This window comes from Phoenix dactylifera, unplaced genomic scaffold, assembly GCF_009389715.1.
Source record: "Phoenix dactylifera cultivar Barhee BC4 unplaced genomic scaffold, palm_55x_up_171113_PBpolish2nd_filt_p 000178F, whole genome shotgun sequence".
NCBI lineage: Eukaryota > Viridiplantae > Streptophyta > Magnoliopsida > Arecales > Arecaceae > Phoenix > Phoenix dactylifera.
This window is the reverse complement of record NW_024067711.1, coordinates 8,606-33,021: the sequence shown is the minus strand read 5'-3', so window position 1 is coordinate 33,021 and position 24,416 is coordinate 8,606. Positions and strand designations below refer to the sequence as shown.

Below are 24,416 nucleotides of genomic sequence, written 5' to 3'. Positions count from 1 at the left end.
TAGAGGATTATGGGTTCCAAAGAAGGTAGTGCCTCCTATTTGGAAGGCCTAGAGATTGAAAATGAAACTCTAGACCATCTAGGATCTGTTCGAAAGGCACACTTTGACACTAATCCTTTTCCAGGCCATCCACCAACCTACCCTCGTCATAGAGGACCGGGTGCAGTCCCTAATGTCGATAGGGGTTATCACGATAATGTAGAATCCAGAGAGCCTCGTGAGCATGATGGTGTGATGAAAGGCATTTGGGTTGAAGCCCCAACCTTTTGATGGTCGCCTTGACCCAAAGGTCTTCTCAGACTGGTTGCACGAAATAGACTACTTCTTTGAGTGGTATAATTTATCTTAAGAAAAAAAGGTCCAGTTGGCCAGAATGAAGCTCATCGATCGAGCTAAGCTTTTCTGGCAAAATACTGAACAGTTTCTGGCTAGCAGACGTCAACCTGCCATAACTGACTGGATATAAATGAAAGAAAAACATAAGGAAAAATACTTGCCCATTAACTACCAAGATGATCTCCTTGACCGATAGAACAACTTGAGACAAGGCACCCGATCAGCTACTGACTATATTGCCCAATTTGATGAATACGTGATGCGATGTAATGTGACTGAGGATGAGAGGCCTTGGTTGTATGATCAACGGGTGAAGTATTATGGACATTCTAAATGTTATTCCTTGATGTATGCCAATAAGAAAATTGTTCTAAAACCACTTCGGATTGCTGATTTTACACCTGAAAATCTAGTAATCCAAAGGGTTTAATCTATGAGGCGATTTGAGAAAATCAAGCATGAGTTCGGAGTCATATACACATTGGTTTCGAGGGAAGTTAGGTCTGAAATTTCAGAAGTAATACCATCTGATTTTTAGACTATTTTAGATGATTTTTCTGATGTAACACCTGAGGATCTCCCCAAAGAATTTCCATCGATGCACGACATGCAGCATGCCATAGATCTCGTCCTGGGATCTAGTCTACCAAACCTCCCTGCATACCCGCTGAACCCTAAGGAGCATGAGGAGTTACGTCGCCAAGTCCAAGAGCTTTTGGACAAGGGATTCATCAAGGAGAGCCTCAGCCGCTGCGTCGTCCTAGTGTTGCTCCCTCCGAAGAAGGATAGTACATGGCATATGTGCATGGACAGCCGGGCCATCAACAAAATAAAGGTGAAGTATCACTTCCCCATTCCATGATTGGATGATATGCTTGATTTGCTTCATGGTTTTTCTATCTTCTCCAAGTTGGACTTGCGAAACGGCTACCATCAGATCTGGATCAAACCTAGGGGCGAATGAAAGACCACCTTCAAGACCAAGGATGGCCTCTACGAGTGGTTGGTAATGCCATTCGGTCTATCCAATGTACCAAGCACTTTTATGCGGGTTATCACCCAAGTGCTGAAACCGTTCATTGGAAGATTCGTGGTCTTGTATTTTGATGATATTCTGATTTTTAGTCGAAGCCAAGGGAGCACAAACAGCACCTTCGAGAAGTGCTTCGAGTTCTACGATCGGAGAAGCTTTATTTAAATCTGAAAAAATGTTCCTTTGCTGAATCTCGAGTTTCCTTCCTAGGATTCATAATTTCAGATCAAGGCGTTGCAGCGGATCTGAAGAAGATTCGAGCCATACGTGATTGGCCTACTCCGAGCAACATCCATGAAGTACGGAGCTTCCACGGCTTAGCCACTTTCTATCGCCAGTTCATCAGAAATTTCAGCACGATCATGGCGCTAATTACCAATTGCATGAGGGCCGACTTGTTCCATTGGTCACCAGCAGCTACCAAGGCATTTGAGGAGATCAAGGAAAGATTCACTCAAGCTCCTACTCTTCGACTTTCAGACTTTGATCAGCTCTTCGAGGTTGCGTGTGATGCTTCCCATGTCAGCATTGGAGGAGTTCTGAGCCAAGACGGACACCCATTGCTTTCTTCAGTGAGAAACTCAACGATGCAAAGAAGAGGTATTCTACTTATGACATTGAGTTCTATGCTGTTGTTCGAACCTTAAAGCATTGGAAGCATTACCTTCTTCATCGAGAGTGTGTCCTATATACTGATAATGGTTCGCAGAAGTACATCAACTTTCAAAAGAAACTTAATGCACGACATGCCAGATGGGTAGATGTGTTGCAGCAATTTACTTTTGTTTTGAAGCATAGATTGGGCGTGAAGAATCGAGTTGCTGATGCCTTAAGCCGAAAAGCCTATCTTCTAGCTCTTTTAAATGCAGAAGTAACGGAATTTGAAGATGTGAAAAATTTATATGCATCAGATTTTTATTTTCAGCTGATCTACATAGATCTATCTACAGGGAACCAGCGGTAGCACATGAAGTATTCTCTTTATGATGGGTTCTTGTTCTGAGGCACAAGGCTTTATGTTTCGGAAACTTCTCTTTGTGACTACATCAGTAGGGAGATCTACGGTGGAGGACTTGCTGGACACTTTGGTCGTGATAAGACCATTGCCATAGTAAAGGATCGCTTCTTCTGGCGGACCCTGCGGAAGGGCGTTAGTTGAAGCCATCAAGCATCGCTGGACATGCCAACTCGCCAAGGGCACCAAGACCAATGCCGGGCTCTACTCTCCCTTGCCTCTTCCGAGTTCTCCATAGGAAAATCTTAGCATGGACTTCGTGCTAGGACTATCAAAGACGGTACGTGGTCATGACTCGATTTTTGTTATTGTTGACCGGTTTTCAAAGATGGCACACTTCGTGCCTTGTTTCAAAACTTATGCTTCTCGAGTGGCTGCCATTTTCTTGAGAGAGGTGGTTCGTTTACATGGACTACCAAAGACTATAGTTTCAGATCGTGATGTCAAGTTCGTTAGTTATTTTTGGAAGGCACCATGGGCGAAGCTTGGCACACAACTATCTTATTCCAATGCCTATCATTCTCAAACCGATGGGCAAACTAAAGTGGTGAATCGAAGCCTTGGCAACCTTGTTCGCTGTTTGGTTCGTGATAATGCGATGACATGGGATCTGATCTTACCGCATGCCGAGTTCGCCTACAACATCTCCATCAACCGAACCATTGGTCTTTCTTCATTTGAAGTTGTTCTAGGTATGAAGCCACGACAGGTAATTGATTTAGTTCCACTACCCAACAACTCACGGATCAGGGAGAGTGAAGAAGACTTTTCAAGGCACATCCAAGACCTACATGCTGAAGTTAGATGCCGATTAGCCACCAACACAGAGCTCTACAAGCAACAAGCTGATGAGAGGAGGCATCCCCTGGAATTCAAGGTAGGTGATCTAGTTTTGATGCAGCTGCGCGCTGAACGGTTCCCTCGCAAAAATTTTTAGAAGCTTCATCCAAGAAGAGCCGGGCCATTCAAGGTGCTGAAGCGATTGGGCTTGAATGCTTATGTGCTAGAGTTGATTGAGGATCTTCAAATCAATCTCATCTTCAATGTTGAAGATTTGCAGCCATATAAAGGTCACCATGCTGAAATTGAAGACACTCCGCTAGTACCAGCACTCCCTCGACGATCAGCCCCGAAAGATGCAATCGAAGACATCCTTGATGACCAGATCGTGTCTACGCGTCGAGGAGGATATCAGAAGTTTCTGGTAAAGTGGAAGAACCGACCCCTTTCAAACTGTTCATGGCTGAAGATGGAAGAGGTCCAGTGCCTGAATCCGGACCTATACGAGATCTATCAGTCGTGTAACTCGATGGAGCCAAGTTCTTTCGTAGTAGGGGGGAATTGATGTAGGAGCATTGAGCCCAATCCCATTGGGCGTGTGAGGATTGAGTCCATTTGTTGGGGCATGTCAAGTCCCCTTTGAGTCCTAGTGTCCAATGTCCAAAATTCCATTGAGTCCATGGCGTTGAGGAGTCCTAGATTGGTTGGAGTCTATTTCATTTTGTTTCATGGCATGTGGGAAGGAGTCCTAGCCGACTTGGGCTCTAGTCCATGCGGCATGAAGAGTCCTAGCATGAGTAGGAGTCTTGTGGTTGAATTAGTTAATGTTTGGAAGAGTCCAAGATTAGTAGGAGTCCTTGTTAAGATAGGAGTTTGATTTCTTTTTAAGTTTCAGATTGTAAGAGTCCTATTTTGTCCCAACCTATTACTCTATATAAAGGAGAAGTTGAAGAATAAAATTTAGAGATTAATTCATTGAGTTTGAGATCCTTTCACATGAGAAGAGAGATTCTTCCCTTGGTGCGATGCCAAAAAGTGGCTGAAGGGATAGGTGAGACGCCAACTCCCTTTCACGCCAACCCTTAGATTGAATGAGGGTGAGACTCTCTCATTCAAGTTCATAGTTATCCAACTTATCTCACGCCATACCTTGCGCACGCCCACCTAGTGTTCTAGTCTCATTAGAACTCCTAAACCTCCATTCACGCCTCCAAGTCTCACGCCCAAACCCAAATCAACTTGGGTTCCAACCAAGGTCCATCCGCCCTTAATATTTCAAGCCCAAACCGCCAATTCGGCCACCTCACATTGAGCTCAATTGTGCCCATTAGCCATCCCCTTCCTCTACCTCCCTTCCATCCGCAAAGAGCCCTAGCCGCCATTGAAGAAGAAAGAAAAAAAAAAGATAGAGAGATCAGCCACCATCATCTAAGTTTCAGCAAGCACCCATCCCCGTTTGCGCCAGCTAGGTTTGCAAAGAAAAGATTATTCATTTTTCTACTAATTTCTTTCCAGCTACCTTTAGGAATGATTTAACTTGTTTCTTGTGGTCAGGTGTGGCACTTTTTGCATTTGTTCCAACTGATATGTATCATTAGGAATACACTTGATTCATTATTTTAATCTTGCAAAAATTCCCTTTTTTTGTTGCAGGGTTCTAGGTGTGTACTTGCAGGAGACCATCTCCAGCTTCCTCCAACAATACAAAGTGTTGAAGCAGAGAGGAAGGGATTTGGTAAAACTCTCTTTGAACGTCTGGCAAGTTTGTACGGTGAGGAAGTTATGTCTATGCTCACTGTCCAGTACCGGATGCATGAGCTGATAATGAACTGGTCATCGAAAGAACTCTATGGTAGCAAGGTGATTTTATCTGTTTTTGGCTTATGAAGATACTGTTATCAAATATGAGACAAGAAATTCAGTATGTAGGACTGTTGATTGAGATGGTCGAATACTTTCCCTACATTTTATCTCTGTACAATTCTCATTTTCTCATTTTGTTTTGAACAGATAGAAGCCCATTCAAGTGTCTCCCAACATATGCTTTATGATCTTGAAACTGTGAAAAAGTCATCTTCAACAGAGTCCACCCTTATTCTCATAGACACAACAGGGTAAGTGTTCCTTTTGTATATCACCAATGTTGTCACGCTAATGGTGAGTAAAGTCACTAATAGATTGATTTATATGCTTGAATTCATTTGATAATATAATTTTATACTTTAGGAGCCTAGTTAGTTTACTTTATCTTATCTTTTTCTTCTTATGAAAATGTTTACTTTGTATTATTGTTGCTTATTTAGTAATAATAATTAACAATACTTTAATTATTTAATACGTAGGAAAGGCAAAAATTACCTTTGCAAATTTTCAGTAAATTGATCTCTATTTACTATTTCATAAGATATATACGTATTATTAAGAAAGATTATTAAAACCAAATTTCCATCTTGGCCCATATTTTGATATGTCAATTGTGACAATATTGGGCAACGGTATCTCAGTTCAAAAGGTTATCTTGTCCAGTTTCAGTTGATCGATATAGCCCCCTGCCAAGCTCACAAAAATCTGAGTCACTGAAAACCTCCATGCATTACATTACTCATGGAAATGTTTAATTTGAAATGTGATTTTTTATATTTTAAGTTATCATAATTTCTGTTTTTTCTTTTTTACTTTGGAATAAATTACTATATTCATTGTTTTATGTCAATTAGTTTTTATTCATATTTTGTAATTTAAGCCATATATTCTCGTTTTATCTCTCTTCTAATTCTTACACACTAACTGCATTTCTATTTATATTTTTCTTTATTTCATATTTGTTTGTTATTTCTATTAATCCATTTTTCAATTGATTATCTCACTCTTATGTTCTTTTTCTATGTCCAACCAAGTGAGTATGATCTTTTCCTTTTTTTCTTTTGATGTCACCAAATAAGTTGTACATGCCCTTGTGCTAGGTTATGTTTATGTATTTATCTATCCATGAATGTACATCTGTATGTGCATATATAAATAAATGTGTATTTATATCCCCAGAATCCCTCTCCTCACCTCTCAATGATGTGAATCTCTATCCATTGCATTCTCTCTCCCCCCTCTTTCCCTTCTCATCTACTTCCATCTCCTCTCTCCTCTCCTTTCTCATGTTCCTTCCATTTTTTCTCTCTCTTTTCTCATCTGTATTGCGAGTTCTTAAACCCAGCCAACAGCTGGATGCTGCCGCCCAGCCCACCATCACCTATGTGGTGAGGTTCCCTCTATATCTCCTCACCAAAACATCCAAATCATGGGGGCCAAGGCGAAGCAAGAGCAAAGCTCATGTCCGCCTAGTGGCCATCTTTCATTCTTGGGGGCACAACCGAGGGTCGGCCAGCCTTGGCAGGCAAAGGCTGGGCTAATAGCAGCATCGACAAGGCACAGCAAAGGCACGCCCAAGACCGCAGACCATCGGCTGGGGCGCCTCCGCAATCGGGACAGGCGTTTTGTCAGGAGAGCCAGACGCAGGCCAAACCGAGTGGCCGGGAGGGCCAAACCAAATATCCAGCCGCGCGCATAGTCTGGATGCCTTTGGTCCAGACCAGTGCGCGCACGCACCCACAGGCAATCGACAGGAGGACCAGCGCGTGCGCGGCCATGGCATCCTCGGCCCAGGCTAGCGCACGCGTGCGCAAGGGGCAACCAACGGGAGGCAACTGCTGGCGCGCGCCAAAGAGCAGCGCCCACACGCGCAAGGGGCAACCAACGGGAGGCAACGGCCGGCGCGCGCCAAAGACCAGCACGCATGCGAGCAAGGGGCAACCGACACGGGCCCTTGGTGCCAAAGACCAGCGCGCGCGCTTGTGCAACATAAGGCAACCGCCTGCGCGCGCGGTCTGTTGGCAAGCCAGGACCGTGTGCACGCGGGCGCGAGCAAGAGATGACCACCGAGCGGCCAGGCGACCAGTGGCCAGACCGACAATGCCCAAGCGGCCAAAGGGTCAAGCCGCAGCAGCAAACGTCTAGCCTAACCAAAGGGTCAGGCGTGGGAAATCTATGGCGGCCCCTGGCTTGCCCATATCCACGCGCAGTCCGCCAGACCGCGCGCAACAGGGGCTTGGCCAGGACGCTAGGCCCTAGCCACATGATCAACCATCCGCAGAGGCAAACCCAAAGGAGTGCCAACCGCTAAAACCGACCAACCAAAGGCCTCCGCATTAGCCAAAGCTGGGCCAACCGCGAGGAACCGCTAGCAACAACAAATGCAATCAAATGCCATCAACAGCAAGAAACTGCAAGCAACCGCCACCAAGACAAGCAACAGCCGGCCAACCACCAGAAATCCCTTGAACTGCCGGCCCAACTGTTAGCAACCAAATGGCAACCGGATTAAGACAGCAGCCACTGCAGTGGAAGTTTTAAAGGAGTTGCCAAAGGATCCAAACAGCCAGCCAAAAGGAGAAGCCAATGCATGCCAATGTAAGGGTCTACAAATAGATCCGAATTGAGTTTGGGGGGGGGGGGGAACTTTTGGACATTGTATCAGTTAGCCACTTGTAAAGTGCATTCGGCCAAGAGGCTTGGGTAGGCATATTGCCTAATTCGGTCCTTAGGAACTTGGGCCAAGGCAGGGTACATCAAAAGGGACCATCTTCCCTCCTTAGAATATTTGTATTTTCTTTTCACCATCGAATCAAAGCTGAGGATGATAGTGTTATTTTGATGATTAACAAGCAATTATCTAGAGTATGTTATAAGTTAAATCAATACTTCATTTATAAGTCCATTACTCTCAGTATATTTGTATGAATTGACATAGATATATTTCATTGTTCATTTGAATGAATCTAACATTGAGATGCAGCAAAGAGTGGATTAAGTCGACCCAAAGATTGATTGGGTCGACCCCGGCACATCAAGAAGTCATTTGGCACACTTCTGCAAAATTGGCACAGATGAACAGTGAGTTGGGTCGACCCAAGGAAAGCATGAGTCGACCCAAACACCAAGATTCTTGAAACAAAACAGAAAAATGGCTCTCTGGATTTACTGAGAGGGTCGACCCAAACAGTGGTTGAGTCGACCCAAGCTTGAGTCGACCCAAACCCTGAGAGGGTCGACCCAAAGGCAAAACAGAAAAAGAAGTCAGGAAATGGTTCTCTGGAATTACTGAGAGAGTCGACCCAAGAAGAAGTTGAGTCGACCCAAGTGAACTTTGAGTCGACCCAAAGAATGGTTGGGTCGACCCAAGGGAAGGAAGGCTGAATTTCAAGTTTCTGTGTTTTCTGAGAGGGTCGACCCAAGGAATGTTTGAGTCGACCCAAGTGAAAGTTGGGTCGACCCAAGGACAGGTTGAGCCGACCCAAACACGGGCTGAAGCATAACGGCTAGTTCTGCAGATGTACTTTTTGTCCTTCCCAAGGTCAGTAACGGCTAGTTTTTCAAATCTAACCATTGGGGCTTGTCCAAAGAATGTGGGAAGCTATTTAAAGGGGCACTATTCATCAGATAGAATAACTTTTGAAAGAGATATCAAAGAGTACACAAGAAAACAAAAGTGCCCTAATCTTCTTCATTCAAGTGCTTCATTCAAGAATCAAAGAAAGGGGTTGAGCATATTCAAAGAGTCATCAAGAGCTCCATCCTCCCTTGAAGAGTGAAGCATCCTTGACAAAGAAGAGCAAAGCCACTTCAAAGCGATAAATACTTTCTAACTCTTCTTTGTAGTTAATATTGTTTCATTTGCTCATTTAGGAGTTTGAATCTTTCTTTTTGTTTGTCAAACTATTTGTAAAGGTTGGTTGGTGAGCCCGGAAAACCAACGAAGTAGGTTGATTGGTGAACCCGGAAAACCAATTGTAAAGGTTCGTTGGTGAGCCCGTAAAACCAACAAAGATTTTTGGTGAACCCGGAAAACCAAATTGTAAAGGTTCGTTGGTGAGCCCGTAAAACCAACAAAGGTTTTTGGATTGTGAGCCCGGAAAACAATCCAACTGTAATCCGCGAGATTATAGTGAATTTCCAAGGGGTCGCTTGGGGAGTGGACGTAGGTGCTAAGGAGAGCACCGAACCACTATACTTTGTGTTGTTTGTGTTGTGAATTGCCTTAGCTTACTAACCATCTATTTGACTTGAGTAAGATAGTTTAAATTTAAAAGAAACCAATTCACCCCCCCCTCTTGGCTTGTCACCTTGGGCAACAAGTGGTATCAGAGCAAGGTGCTCTAATAGTACTCATTGATCTCACAATCAAGAGTTAAAGATCATGACAACCCAAGTGGGATGTTCTATGAGTGAGGGACAATCCACAAATAGACCACCTCTATTTAATGGCACAAACTACACATATTGGAAAGCTAGAATGAGGATATTCATTCAAGCTTCAGACTATGAACTATGACAAATCATCACTAGAGGACCTCACACACCCACACTTAACATAGAGGGCACTGTCATACCCAAACCAGAAATGGATTGGAATGAAAGTGATAGAAGATTAGCACAGTTAAATGCAAAAGCTATAAATGTACTTTACTGCTCATTAGATGTAAATGAGTTTAATAGAATATCTACTTGCACTACTGCCAAAGAAATTTGGGACAGACTTGAGGTCACACATGAAGGGACCAATCAAGTTAAGGAGTCAAAGATAAACATATTAGTACACAAGTATGAATTGTTTAAAATGAAATCTACTGAGTCCATAACTGAAATGTTTACTCGTTTTACTGACATTATAAATGGGCTTAAGAGTTTAGGAAAATCTTACTCTAACTCTGATTTGGTGCGAAAAATTCTCAGGTCTCTACCAAGAAATTGGAAGGCCAAGGTAACCGCTATTCAAGAAGCAAAGGACCTCAACACACTACAGTTAGAGGAGCTTCTAGGATCACTCATGACCCATGAGTTGACAATGAGGCAAAATTCAGAAGATGAGGTCAAGAGAAGAAAGCCCATTGCTCTAAAGACTACCACCCCTAAACAACTAACTGAATCGGAAGATTCGGATGATGATGAAGAAATCGATGAAGAAGGGATGGCTGTGCTTGGGAGAAGATTCAGAAAATTTATGAGAGGTAAGAATAGGTTCCATAAAAAGAAACCCTTCCTTAAAGGTAACTCAAGCAAAGAAAAGGGTAAGGACAAAGAAAAGGAAAAAGAAACTCCCATTTGCTATGAGTGTAACAAACCCGGGCATTATAAGATAGATTGCCCAGATTTGAAGTGGATGGCAAGAAAGTTGAAAAAGAAAAATTTCATGGCTGAATGGAGTGAAAGTGAGGAATCAAGCTCAGAGGAGGAAGATCATCAAGAGATGGCCCAAATGTGTCATATGGCCAATGACGATGAGGTGTGTCTTGCAGCTGATAAAGTGGAAAAACGATGGTATCTAGATAGCGGCTGTTCAAGACACATGACCGGTGACGAAGATCAATTTGTCACCTTGGAATCAAAGAAGGGTGGAGTAGTAACCTATGGAGACAATGGTAAAGGGCATATCATTGGAAAGGGTAAAATTTTCATTGCTCCATCTATTTTTGTAGAAAATGTCTTATTAGTTAAGGGTTTGAAACATAACCTTCTTAGCATAAGTCAATTTTGTGATAAAGAGTTTAAAGTTACATTTGAAGCATCTTTATGCATAATCACTAATTCTAAAGATAATAGCATTGTACTTGTAGGACAAAGGCAAAGAAATATTTACTTAGTAGATCTTCATGAGTTAGGCAAGAAAAATGGTTTATGCTTAATTACTAATGAAGAAAAGAAAAATGAAACTAGTTGGCTTTGGCATCGAAGATTAGGACATGCTAGTATGGAATTAATATCAAAACTAGTCAAGAAGGAATTAATAAAAGATGTGCCAAAACTAATCTTTGGAAAGGACAAAATATGTGGACCATGTTCATTGGGAAAACAAACTAAATCATCTTTCAAATCGAAGAATGTAGTATCAACAACTAGACTATTTGAACTCATACACATGGACTTATTTGGACCTACTAGAACTACAAGTCTAGGAGGGAAGAAATATGGACTAGTTATTGTTGATGATTTCTCAAGGTATACATGGGTTTCATTTTTGGCACATAAGAATGAAGCATTTTCAGAATTTTTGAAACTATATAATAATATCATAAATGAAAAGAAACTCACCTTAGTAGCAATTCGAAGTGATCATGGTACGGAATTTGAAAATCAACACTTTGAAGAATTTTGCACTAAAAATGGAATATCACATCAATTTTCAGCACCTAGAACGCCTCAACAAAATGGGGTTGTTGAAAGGAAAAATAGGACATTGGCAGAAATGGCACGCACAATGTTGTGTGAGTCAAATCTTCCAAAGTACTTTTGGGCTGAAGCTATAAACACTTCTTGCCATATTCTAAATCGAGTTTTAATACGACTTATAACCAAGAAAACTCCTTATGAACTCTGGAAGAATAAGAAACCAACTGCTAAATATCTTAAAGTGTTTGGATGTAGATGTTTTATCTTAAACAATGGCAAGGAGGATCTAAGTAAATTTGATGCCAAGTCAGATGAAGGTATCTTCTTAGGATACTCCACATCTAGCAGGGCATACAGAGTATTCAATAAAAGAACCTTAGTAGTGGAAGAGTCAGTCAATATTATATTTGATGAGTCTGATAGTGAGTCTGCTAGGAAAGAAAATATTGTTGATGATGATACAGGAATTATCGACTTTGAAAAGTTGAATATTGATGACGTGCCAAATCAAGATAAGGGAGATGATTGCGTGCCACCACAACCCCAAAACTTGCCAAAAGAATGGAGGTATGCACATGGACATCCTAAAGACTTAATCATTGGTGATCCATCTCAAGGGGTAAGAACTCGATCATCTCTTAGGAATTTAAATGATTATTTTGCTTTCGTTTCACAATTAGAACCTAAGAATTATGAAGAAGCTGAAAAAGATAATAACTGGATAAATGCCATGCAAGAAGAATTAAATCAATTCAAAAGAAGTAATGTATGGACATTAACTGAAAGACCAAAGCATAATTCAGTAATTGGAACAAAATGGATATTTAGAAATAAATTAGATGAAAATGGATTAGTTATAAGAAATAAGGCTAGACTTGTAGCTAAGGGATACAATCAAGAAGGAATAGATTTTGATGAAACATTTGCTCCTGTAGCTAGATTAGAGGCTATTAGATTACTTCTAGCATTTGCATGTTTTATGGATTTCAAATTATATCAAATGGATGTGAAGAGTGCATTCTTAAATGGTTTTATTGAGGAGGAAGTATATGTAGAACAACCTCCAGGTTTTGAGAATCATGAATTTCCAAATCATGTGTTTAAACTACATAAGGCATTATATGGATTAAAGCAAGCACCTAGGGCTTGGTATGATCGATTAAGTAAATTTCTGCTTAATAATGACTTTAGTAGAGGAAATGTAGATAAAACTCTATTTCTCAAAAGAAAGGACAAAAATCTATTAGTGGTACAAATATATGTAGATGACATAATCTTTGGTGCCACAAATGATACTCTTTGCAAAGAATTTGCTGATTTAATGCATGGAGAATTTGAAATGAGTTTGATGGGAGAACTAAGCTTCTTTCTAGGATTACAAATCAAACAAACTAAAGAAGGCATTTTCATTCATGCTCTAGTGGCTTTCAAGGTGAAAGTCGGTTCTTCAAACTAAGTATACAAAGGAAATACTAAAGAAGTTTGGGAATGAAAATCATAAGGGAGTTGGCACTCCAATGAACCCTACTAGTAAGCTAGACAAAGATGAAAAAGGGAAGAGTATTGATATTAAGCTCTATAGAGGAATAATTGGATCCTTGCTCTACCTTACTGCTAGTAGACCCGACATCGTATTTAGTGTAGGAATATGTGCTAGATACCAATCCGATCCTAAGGAGTCACATTTAAGTGCTGTTAAGAGAATCCTTAGATATTTAAGAGGAACTACCAATATAGGTTTATGGTACTCAAGAGACTCATGTCTAGATTTGCTTGCATATTCAGATGCTGATTTTGCCGGATGCAAATTAGATAGAAAGAGCACAAGTGGCACATGTCAATTCTTAGGAAACAACTTAGTATCATGGTTCAGCAAAAAGCAGAATTCAGTGGCACTGTCCACAGCTGAAGCTGAATACATAGCTGCTGGTAGTTGTTGTGCTCAAGTATTATGGCTTAAGCAACAACTAGAGGACTATGGAGTTAAACTAGATAATATTCCTATTAAGTGTGATAATACTAGTGCCATCAATCTTACTAAAAATCCAGTTCAGCACTCTAAAGCCAAACACATAGAAATAAGGTACCATTTTATTAGGGATCATGTGCAAAATGGAAATATATGTATTGAGCATATATGCACTGAAAAACAATTAGCCGACATATTTACGAAACCATTGAGTGAAGATAGATTCTGCATGCTAAGGAGGGAATTAGGCATATGTGATCCTTTTTATTGAAGAAATATAAAAGGGAGCTAGTAGTCTCATGATACATTCCTCTAATTTCTAAAATTCCATGAAACATGAGTCAAACTTGTTATCTATAGATTTCTTACTCATATATCATTGTCCCAGAAAGAAGTTATAAGGATTGGAAGCAAAGAAAATTTTTAGAAGCAAAAAGGAAGAGAAAAAGAAAAATTCTGCACTTGGGTCGACCCAACCCAGAATAGGGTCGACCCAACGTTGAGTCGACCCAAGAAAAATCTTGAGTCAACCCAACGTCGGGACCCCACTGTTAAAAGGGGACCCGAGAGCATATCTAGGGCACTGTTTACCCTTTGTCCTCTTCCGAAAATCCTTTTCCCCACTCTCAAATCTTCTCCAATCATCTCCAAACAGTAGATTTCCTTGAGATCCTAGAGAAATGGGACCCAAAAGAGCCGTAGCCAAGAGATCCGGAAGAGTCACACGGATTCAACGGGAGGAAAGGCAACCTACGGAGCCATCTCCCGTGTCTCCACGACGTGAGGCACGTGCGGAGGCCCCTCCTCCTTCCCCCTTAGTGATACTTGCAAGATTTGCGGGAAGGCCGGTTACAACGGGGAGAAGGATCCATTTCGAGTTCTTTGATCAAGAAGGGTTTCGGTTGAGGGAATGGATCCAAAGGCAAGGTTGGGAGTATCTTTGCTCCCTAGATGTGGTAATCTACCCCGGATTGGTTCAGGAGTTCTATGCCTTCCTCAAAACTGGTATGGGAGGGCTTGTTTCGGAAGTTCGAGGGGTTCGAGTTCGAGTTTCCGAGGAGAGCTTGAGTGAGCTACTTCATCTACCCTGCATAGGAGCCACTCCGGAAAAGCCAGAAAACAAAATGAGAGCTCTAAAGTTGATCATGGAAAATGAGAACTTCGACTTTTCCACGAAGGTAATAGCTAGTTCTCTTTCCGCTGAAATGAGATTACTGCTCAGTATAATAAATAAGATTTTATTTCCAAAGACCGGAAGATTCGATCTCATCACAGAGCGAGATCTAGCAGTGATGGAGTGTATGATTCAGGGGATTCTCCTAAATCTTCCGGCCATGATACTGAGACAGATGAGGAAGGTGATGTGCAGCAACAGGGTATCACTACCTTATGGTATGATACTCACCTTGATTTTTCGACAGCACGGTTTAGCTCTCGAGGAGGAGGCATCCAAGAGTCTGCATCATACTGACACATACACTGCACGGACACTTATACGCATGGGATATGAGAAAGTGAACGGGCAGTGGATTCACACTGGAGCAGGCATTCAGGGTGAGGCACCAGAGGGAGATGCACCAGAGGATGAGGATGAGGAGCATATGGATCATCCTCCTGCACCTTCAGAGGCTGGACCATTATCATCCGTTCCTCCGAGAGATACGGATGAGTTCTGGAGCAGGATGACTGAGCTCATGTCAGCTCAGGCGAGGACTATCACTGACGGGCTGACGAGCCGATTGGACGCCCGGTTGGATGTCATGTCTGCTGAGATCAGTGATCTGAGGCAGCAGATAGGAGCACTCCGGAGAGAGAGAGACCCATGGACCATCTGTGCCACAGGCTGCTGAGTCAGAGATTTCGGCACAGAGTCATCCAGCTCGTCGTGCTCCACGCCAGACAGTCTCACCAGGCACGACCTCCCCTCGCCACATACACTAGGAGGATGAGGACTAGATCCCAGCCGTTAGAGTCTCCCTAGGCTGATCTTAGCATTTATGTTTAGAGCCTAGGCCAGATATCTAGTTCTCATGTGTATTTTGCTTTTATCATGTATCTTTAAACTTTGATTGAGGAACATTGTATTTGTTTTCATTTTGGGCATGACTGTATTAAAAATGTTCCTATTTTGATCAATGAAGTTTGAAGTTTGCTATTTATTGCATCTTTCCCATGTATCTTTTTGATGATAACAAAAAGGGGGGAGAAGTAAAGTAAGAGTATTTATTTTAGGAGAAGTAAAGATCTTAGGGGAGAGAAGTAAAGATTTTGTAGATTAGATAAAGTAACAAAAAGGGGAGAAGTAAAGATATCTTTAGAGTAAGTAAAGAAAGATTGATAAGAGTAAAAGTAAAGAAAGAGGAATAGTAGAGAAAGGAGAAGTAAAGAAAGGAGAAGTAAAGAAAGTAAAGAAAGGATAAGTAAAGAAAGAAAGAGAAATAACTTGTAAAACAAATTGGGAATCATATAAGAAAGCATATACATCTAAGGGGGAGCAATTTGCAACAATGAAAATGATCAAGTCAAAAATTTATATCAAATTTCAGAATTTGGCACGCACATCTCGCACCCCGATACATAACCTGAAACTCATATTTTATCTCAAATTTTTGAAGTTTCATCGCTAATGAATTATAAATGAAAGGGGGAGCAATTCAAAAAGTCAAATTGGCAACATTTAAATGATATAGGGGGAGATTTCACTCTTATATATGAAAAGCTGAAATTCAGCAAGTTAAGCCCTTTCAAAAACTGATTTCAAAGACAAATAACAATAGGTTCATACTCTTTATTTTGTAATCATCAAAAAGGGGGAGATTGAGGATGATAGTGTTATTTTGATGATTAACAAGCAATTATCTAGAGTATGTTATAAGTTAAATCAATACTTCATTTATAAGTCCATTACTCTCAGTATATTTGTATGAATTGACATAGATATGTTTCATTGTTCATTTGAATGAATCTAACATTGAGATGCAGCAAAGAGTGGATTAAGTCGACCCAAAGATTGATTGGGTCGACCCCGGCACATCAAGAAGTCATTTGGCACACTTCTGCAAAATTGGCACAGATGAACAGTGAGTTGGGTCGACCCAAGGAAAGCATGAGTCGACCCAAACACCAAGATTCTTGAAACAAAACAGAAAAATGGCTCTCTGGATTTACTGAGAGGGTCGACCCAAACAGTGGTTGAGTCGACCCAAGCTTGAGTCGACCCAAACCCTGAGAGGGTCGACCCAAAGGCAAAACAGAAAAAGAAGTCAGGAAATGGTTCTCTGGAATTACAGAGAGTCTCGACCCAAGAAGAAGTTGAGTCGACCCAAGTGAACTTTGAGTCGACCCAAAGAATGGTTGGGTCGACCCAAGGGAAGGAAGGTTGAATTTCAAGTTTCTGTGTTTTCTGAGAGGGTCGACCCAAGGAATGTTTGAGTCGACCCAAGTGAAAGTTGGGTCGACCCAAGGACAGGTTGAGCCGACCCAAACACGGGCTGAAGCATAACGGCTAGTTCTGCAGATGTACTTTTTGTCCTTCCCAAGGTCAGTAACGGCTAGTTTTTCAAATCTAACCATTGGGACTTGTCCAAAGAATGTGGGAAGCTATTTAAAGGGGCACTATTCATCAGATAGAATAACTTTTGAAAGAGGTATCAAAGAGTACACAAGAAAACAAAAGTGTCCTAATTTTCTTCATTCAAGTGCTTCATTCAAGAATCAAAGAAAGGGGTTGAGCAGATTCAAAGAGTCATCAAGAGCTCCATCCTTCCTTGAAGAGTGAAGCATCCTTGACAAAGAAGAGCAAAGCCACTTCAAAGCGATAAATACTTTCTAACTCTTCTTTGTAGTTAATATTGTTTCATTTGCTCATTTAGGAGTTTGAATCTTTCTTTTTGTTTGTCAAACTATTTGTAAAGGTTGGTTGGTGAGCCCGGAAAACCAACGAAGTAGGTTGATTGGTGAACCCGGAAAATCAATTGTAAAGGTTCGTTGGTGAGCCCATAAAACCAACAAAGGTTTTTGGTGAACCCGGAAAACCAAATTGTAAAGGTTCGTTGGTGAGCCCGTAAAACCAACAAAGGTTTTTGGATTGTGAGCCCGGAAAACAATCCAACTGTAATCCGCGAGATTATAGTGAATTCCCAAGGGGTCGCTTGGGGAGTGGACGTAGGTGCTAAGGAGAGCACCGAACCACTATACTTTGTGTTGTTTGTGTTGTGAATTGCCTTAGCTTACTAACCATCTATTTGACTTGAGTAAGATAGTTTAAATTTAATAGAAACCAATTCACCCCCCCCTCTTGGCTTGTCACCTTGGGCAACAAAAGCTGCCTTTGATGCCTCAGCATTCTCATATGAGTTGTCTTCATTGGCTACCAAAGCTTAAGATTCCGAAGAGGAGTGCAAGACTCCATTCTTAGCCAAGTATAATTTGGACTTGGAAGGAGCATAGTGCCGAATTTCCCTTTTGCTGGCGCTATCTACATTCGTTCAAGGTGGCACACCTTGTTTAGGCCAACGCCAAGAAGCTGGAAGGGACTCTTTGGTGTGGAAAGTGAGTGACCGACACTTGGTCCCCACCAATTTGGTGCTTTCATTGAGAGAACTTCATCAAGGAAGACACTGCGAGGTTCAACCCTACTCCGGTGAAGAACATCTTGAAGGTAGCGCCACTTAACAACTTTTGAACTTTGCTACAAGTAAGTCAAGTCAACCTTCATTCAGCTTACCATTTCCGAGTGGTAAAAGAGGGAAGGGCCACATGAGTGACCTTGTGGGAAGTGAGGATTCATTACTAGTTTTCCCCCTTTGAAGGATTGTTCTGAAATCATATAAAAATTTCCATGGATTCCGGGGATAACCAAAGATTAGAAGCCCTTGAAAGTCAGTCCAACTGAGTGAGTAAAATCTTAGAAGAACTTTCCAATTCAATGGCTGAAATGAGGAGAGAAACAAATCGAAGTTTGGAGAGATTGGAAAGGAGGGTATCAAGTGGAGAAAAAAATTCTAACAAGGAGCCTTGGCCGCATGCTAGTGAGCAGGACCAAGGAAGGGATAGTGAAGAAGATTTAGCAAGCAATCATAGTGGATTTCGGGTGAGAGAAAAAAAGAGTGAAAGAGTAAGAAGAGGAAGTCGAGTGGAAGGATTTGGGGTGTGTGTGGATCGATTTGGGAAAGGAGTTGAATATGAAGAAGTCCTTAGTATAAGGGAGTCCGAAGAGGAACCCCGGATTACCACTAGACCGAGAGGAAGAAGAAGAGATGAGAGGAGAAAAATGCCTCAACATGGTGAATTTGGTGATGATGAGGAAGAGCCTAGAAGGGAGATTAGGAAGCCACAAATTGAATTTCCTAAGTATAGTGGTGGAGATCCCTTTGAATGGATGGATAAAGTGGAACAATTCTTTTATGTCTATGAGGTTCCACATAGAGAGAAAGTATCCCTTGCTAGTTTTCATCTTGAAGACAAAGCAAGTAAATGGTGGAGATGGTTGAGAACCATGTATGAAAAAGAAGGGAGGAGATTAGGATGGTCAGCCTTTGTGAAGGAGTTTATGATTCAATGGGGGCCTTCCCCTATTGTGAATTACCATGGGCAATTGGCAAAAATAAAACAAGAGGGAAGAGTGAGGTCCTATGTAGAGGAATTTCGCCATCTTCAAACTTTGGTGACAGGTTGGTTGGAGGAAGCACTGATGGGCACATTCATTGATGGCTTGAAGCCTTGACTTGCTAAGGAGATCAAGTTAAAGCAACCCTCTTCCATGCAAGAAGCCATGCGAATGGCTGAAATTCTGGAGGAAGGATTCCAGTCCGAAAAGAGGATGATCAAGGAGACAATCAGCCAGGAGACCAAGTCACTTCCACCCAAAATTCTTTGGAAAGGCAAGGATGCAGCCGGCACCAACCCAAGGAATCAGCCACAGCAAGTGAAGAAGCTTTCAAGGGAAGAAGTCCAAGATTTCATCAAGAAGGGCTTGTGTTTCAAGTGTGGAGAGAAGTGGGGCTGTGAACACAAATGCAGATCAGGCCAATCTTTTCTCATTGATGTGCTGGAGGCAGAAGTGGGTGATGAAGAAGCCACCAATCCGAGTGAACATGAAGAGGAGTCGACTCCAACCCATGAAGATCATACAAGGGCGGAAGATAGTGATGCAGAACTTTCTCTTCATGCACTAACTGGGGTGCCAAAACCCAGCACTATGAGGCTCCTTGCATGGGTCGGACGACATGAGGTTTCATTGTTGGTTGACAGTGGATCATCCCATAACTTCATCAATGCTTCAATCGTGGCCAAGTTGGGACTGCATCCTATTGACATACAGCCATTTGAAGTTAAAGTGGCAAGTGGTGAGAGACTTACATGCAAGGAAGTCATACAAGAGGTGAAAATGAACATCCAAGGGGTAAGAATCAAGGTTGATTTACATGTGATTCAGTTAGTAGGTCTTGATATAGTCCTTGGTAATGCTTGGCTTCGGAGGGTGGGAAATGTGATCACAGACTTTGGTTCTATGACAATGGAATTCAAAATAGGGAGCCAAAAGAAGAAATGGACTGCCATTGGAAGTAATGAGGTTAAACCTTGTGAGGCTTATACTATGGAGAGACTATGCAAAGGAGGTGCCCCCCTATGTAGCCATCTTGTTAACCACTCAAGATCAAACCGAGCCAAGTTCCATGGAGGACGAGTTTGAAGGAATCCCTAGTTCGGTTAGACAATTGTTAGAGAGGCACAAGAAGATACTTGAAATACCAAAAACCATGCCACCACAAAGATTGTATGACCATCCCATCCGCCTTAAGGACGAATCCAAGGCCATAAATGTTCCACCCTATAGAAATGCCCACTTTCAGAAAGGAGAAATTGAAAAACGAGTTGAAGAAATGCTCAATCAAGGGTTGATTAGGAGGAGTTCTAGTCCCTTTTCTTCACCAGTGCTCTTAGTAAGAAAAAAGGATGGTACTTGGAGGTTTTGCACAGATTATAGAGCTCTAAATGAAGCCACTATCAAGGATCGTTTTCCAATTCCAACAGTGGATGAAATGTTGGATGAACTCCATGGTGCAACAATCTTTACTCGACTAGACTTGAGAGCCGGTTACCACCAAATTAGAATGAAGGATGAAGACATTCATAAGACAACATTCAGAACACACTCAGGCCATTATGAATATTTGGTAATGCCCTTCGATTTATGTAATGCACCGTCAACTTTTCAAGCAGCCATGACCGACCAGCGCCCAGGCGCCCAGCGGCCAGACCGACAATGCCCAAGCGGCCAAAGGGTCAAGCCGCAGCAGCAAACGTCTGGCCTAACCAAAGGGTCAGGCGTGGGAAATCAAGGGCGGCCCCTGGCTTGCCCATGTCCACGCGCAGTCCGCCAGACTGCGCGCAACAGGGGCTTGGCCAGCACACCAGGCCCTAGCCACATGATCAACCATCTGCAAAGGCAAACCCAAAGGAGTGCCAACAGCCAAAACCGACCAACCAAAGGCCTCTGTAGTAGCCAAAGTTGGGCCAACCGCGAGGAACCGCCAGCAACCACAAATACAGTCAAATGCCATCAACAGCAAGAAACTGCAAGCAACCGCCACCAAGACAAGCAACAGCCGGCCAACCACCAGAAATCCCTTGAACTGCCGGCCCAACTGTTAGCAACCAAATGGCAACCGGATTAAGACAGCAGCCACTGCAGTGGAAGTTCCAAAGGAGTTGCCAAAGGATCCAAACAGCCAGCCAAAAGGAGAAGCCAATGCATGCCAATGTAAGGGTCTACAAATAGATCCGAATTGAGTGGGGGGGGACTTTTGGACATTGTATCAGTTAGCCACTTGTAAAGTGTATTCGGCCAAGAGGCTTGGGTAGGCATATTGCCTAATTCGGTCCTTAGGGACTTGGGCCAAGGCAGGGTACATCAACCCTCTTTGGATTTGGCTAAGGAAGGGACCATCTTCCCTCCTTAGAATATTTGTATTTCCTTTTCACCATCGAATCAAAGCTGCCTTTGATGCCTCAGCATTCTCATATGAGTTGTCTTCATTGGCTACCAAAGCTTAAGATTCCGAAGAGGAGTGCAAGACTTCATTCTTAGCCAAGTATAACTTGGACTTGGAAGGAGCATAGTGCCGAATTTCCCTTTGGCTGGCGCTATCTACATTCAGTCAAGGCGGTACACCTTGTTTAGGCCAACGCCAAGAAGCTGGAAGGGACTCTTTAGTGTGGGAAGTGAGTGACCGACACTTGGTCCCCACCACTATGCTGGCTGTACTATTGCTTGTCATCTTATTGGTCCCGCACTGTTGGCCAGCTGCCCTGCATGGCTGCCACCTTTTGTCCCTCTTGTTTTGTACTTTGTACCATGTTCTCCTCAGCCCCTCCTCCAGATTGGGGCTTGTGCAATCTTGCTGATGTGCTAGAAAGTTCAGGTTGAAACGGTCTGAATTCCTGGCTGGTTGTGCTGTGTTATGGTTAGGGCCAATTAAACCATAGTAGCAAATACTGACCTAACAACTTTATTTAACCCATTGCCACATTCTAGTTTTGGCCTTTATTTTAAAATTTGATGCACTGGATTCAATAACCATCATTGTTCATACTGCATTGTGTATTTTATCTTATTCTGCTTAATTGCATAAGATTTTAAAATGTTTCCCTTAAGAATTTTATCTCATCTAACTCCTTGGAAATGAAACCAGAAGATAATCACTCTTAGTAAAGCTATTTTAGCCGGAAATATGGCCAAACAATTTTTGGTTCTTTGAGAACTAGATAGCAAAATCCTTGTAAAGTTGCACATAACAAGTAAGAATGATAAGTTAGCAAATTTAAAAATGATAGTCAGTGCATATTTCAAGAACTGAATAGAGCATAGAGCTGAATATATCCAACTTTTGCCATACTTAAGTTCTTTTTTTTTTTTTTTTTGCTTCTGACATTGCCTGAAGTTGCATCTGCATAACAAATGATTTATTAGTTTTGCTAGAAATTTATAGTCTGATCTACCTTGCATAGTCTTGAGTTGATTATTTCTTTACCTGTTTGTTATTTTACTTGCGATTATCCCTTTGTGGTTCAGTTGTGACATGGAAGAAAAAAAAGACGAAGAAGATAGCACTATGAATGAGGGGGAGGCTGCAGTTACCATAGCTCATGCAAAGCGACTTGTTGAGAGTGGAGTAAATGCATCTGATATTGGAATTATCACTCCTTATGCTGCACAGGTTTTATTCATTTCCTTTGCCACTTCCATTTTTGTACAAAAATTATCGACTTCTATAATGTTTAGTATTTATGGAATGATTATGTTCAGATATAAATCAGGTGCACCTTGACTTACATCACCTTGATTATGTTGAGTATTTATGGATTTTGCCTCTCTCTCTCTCTCTCTCTCTCTGTGTGTGTGTGTGTGTGTAAGGTCCTTTCTTTTTCCTATACTTTTTCCCTTTTATTGATATATATGCTTAATTTTTCTTGAAGCCATACTTCATGTTCACATTGTTGTCCCTCCAACTGGATGGTTTTCCTTCTGACTATTGTCTTGATGGCTTGGCCTGGTACAGGTAACCTATCTTAAGATGATGAGAAGCAAAGAAGACGGTCTAAAGGATGTAGAAATTTCTACAGTTGATGGATTCCAAGGTCGGGAAAAAGAAGCCATTATCATTTCAATGGTTCGATCTAATTCAAAAAAGGAGGTAACCTTAGAAGGAAATCAAGTATTTTCTTGAAATACATATACTCCAATGCCTCTTTATTTTGCGTAGTGCTTTTTGCATAGAAATGATGCTGCGCTAGGGTTATCTGATACAAGTTTGCATGCCTTTCAGGTGGGTTTTTTGAGTGACCATAGGCGAATGAATGTGGCTGTGACGCGCTCTCGAAGACAATGCTGTCTTGTATGTGATGCTGAAACCGTGAGTAATGACCGCTTTTTAAAACGTTTAGTTGAATATTTTGGAGAGCATGGCGAGTATTTGAGTGCATCTGAGTATGGACATGAGTAAGCATCTGCCATTTAAATCTACGTGTTAAATTGTCAAGCTAGCTGTTAAATCATGGCCTCTGCAACGGGCCTTGCACATTCTTTGCTGGGACAGCAGATGAAACTATGGAAATATGATGCTGGGACACGTTCCCTTGATGTATTATTAGAAATGTTTAATTCTATCAATGGTTAAGAAATATTAATAAGCTAGCGGCTTGTTGGGAAAACAGCCCTCGGGATGGTAATTGATTAAAAGAAGATGAAAGAACTGGTCCGTCTTGAGGAACCAAAATCCATCCCTGAGCGCGGTTTATCTCCAAGGTGTCAAAATCCAAATTTTCTTGTTAAACATTCAAATAATTAACTTCCATGCTGAACAAGAAGCTTAATAATTCAAGGTATCAAAATCCAATTTTTCTTGTTAACATTCAAATAATTAACTTCTATATAGACAAAAAGCATAATAATTCAACGATACTTAATACGGATCTTTACACATTGTGTTCTTACATCTCAGCATAAACTATGTATGTACGGAGAATTATGGTTAGCATCTCCAGTATTGCTTGGCAAGTATTTGGGCCCCACAGCAAGGGGCTGACCACAAGGCTAAATCACAGTAAACCAATATAATGGACTATTCCCGATTTGTTGCCTTGGTACTTCATCAATTACGGAAGAAGACTTCCATGATATCGCCTTACATTCTCAGATGCGGTAGAAGCAAAAAGGATCCAGTTGTGAAGGGACAAGGGTTGTATCTTTGGCGTGAAAGAAGGATTCATCTACCTTAGCATGAATCCACTGTTTGATTGTGCAATAACTATTTCGGGATCTGTACAGCTAAATTAATGAGGGAGTTTGATATGCTTTGAATATGTGCGGGGATTAATCTAATGGTTAGCGTTGTGAAAAAGGATTAATCATTTTTGCAAGCGAAGGGTATAACTCAAAGCCAAAAGTACAACTCAAGACAAATCTAGTGTGAAGTACCTCAATGTTCTTCTACGACCATGTTTGCTTGTTTTTTCTTTTTCTTTTTTGCCCCCTTTCTTTTCTTTTCATTTTCTATGTTTTC

At 41.7% G+C, this 24,416-nt stretch overlaps 1 protein-coding gene across 3 annotated transcripts in view; it reads left to right on the top strand.

Moving 5' to 3' along the window:
* Positions 1-23,548, top strand: part of LOC103720749 (DNA-binding protein SMUBP-2) — a 77,437-nt gene extending 53,889 nt beyond the window's left edge. For all 3 annotated transcript variants that reach the window (XM_039117076.1, XM_039117078.1, XM_039117077.1), the window contains 5 exons: positions 4,818-5,024; positions 5,175-5,278; positions 22,427-22,571; positions 22,914-23,048; positions 23,181-23,548. In XM_039117076.1, coding sequence (XP_038973004.1) covers positions 4,818-5,024; positions 5,175-5,278; positions 22,427-22,571; positions 22,914-23,048; positions 23,181-23,357 — 768 coding nt within the window. In that variant the 3' untranslated portion in view covers positions 23,358-23,548. The remainder of the gene's footprint in view (positions 1-4,817; positions 5,025-5,174; positions 5,279-22,426; positions 22,572-22,913; positions 23,049-23,180) is intronic.
* Positions 23,549-24,416: the final 868 nt, after the last annotated feature.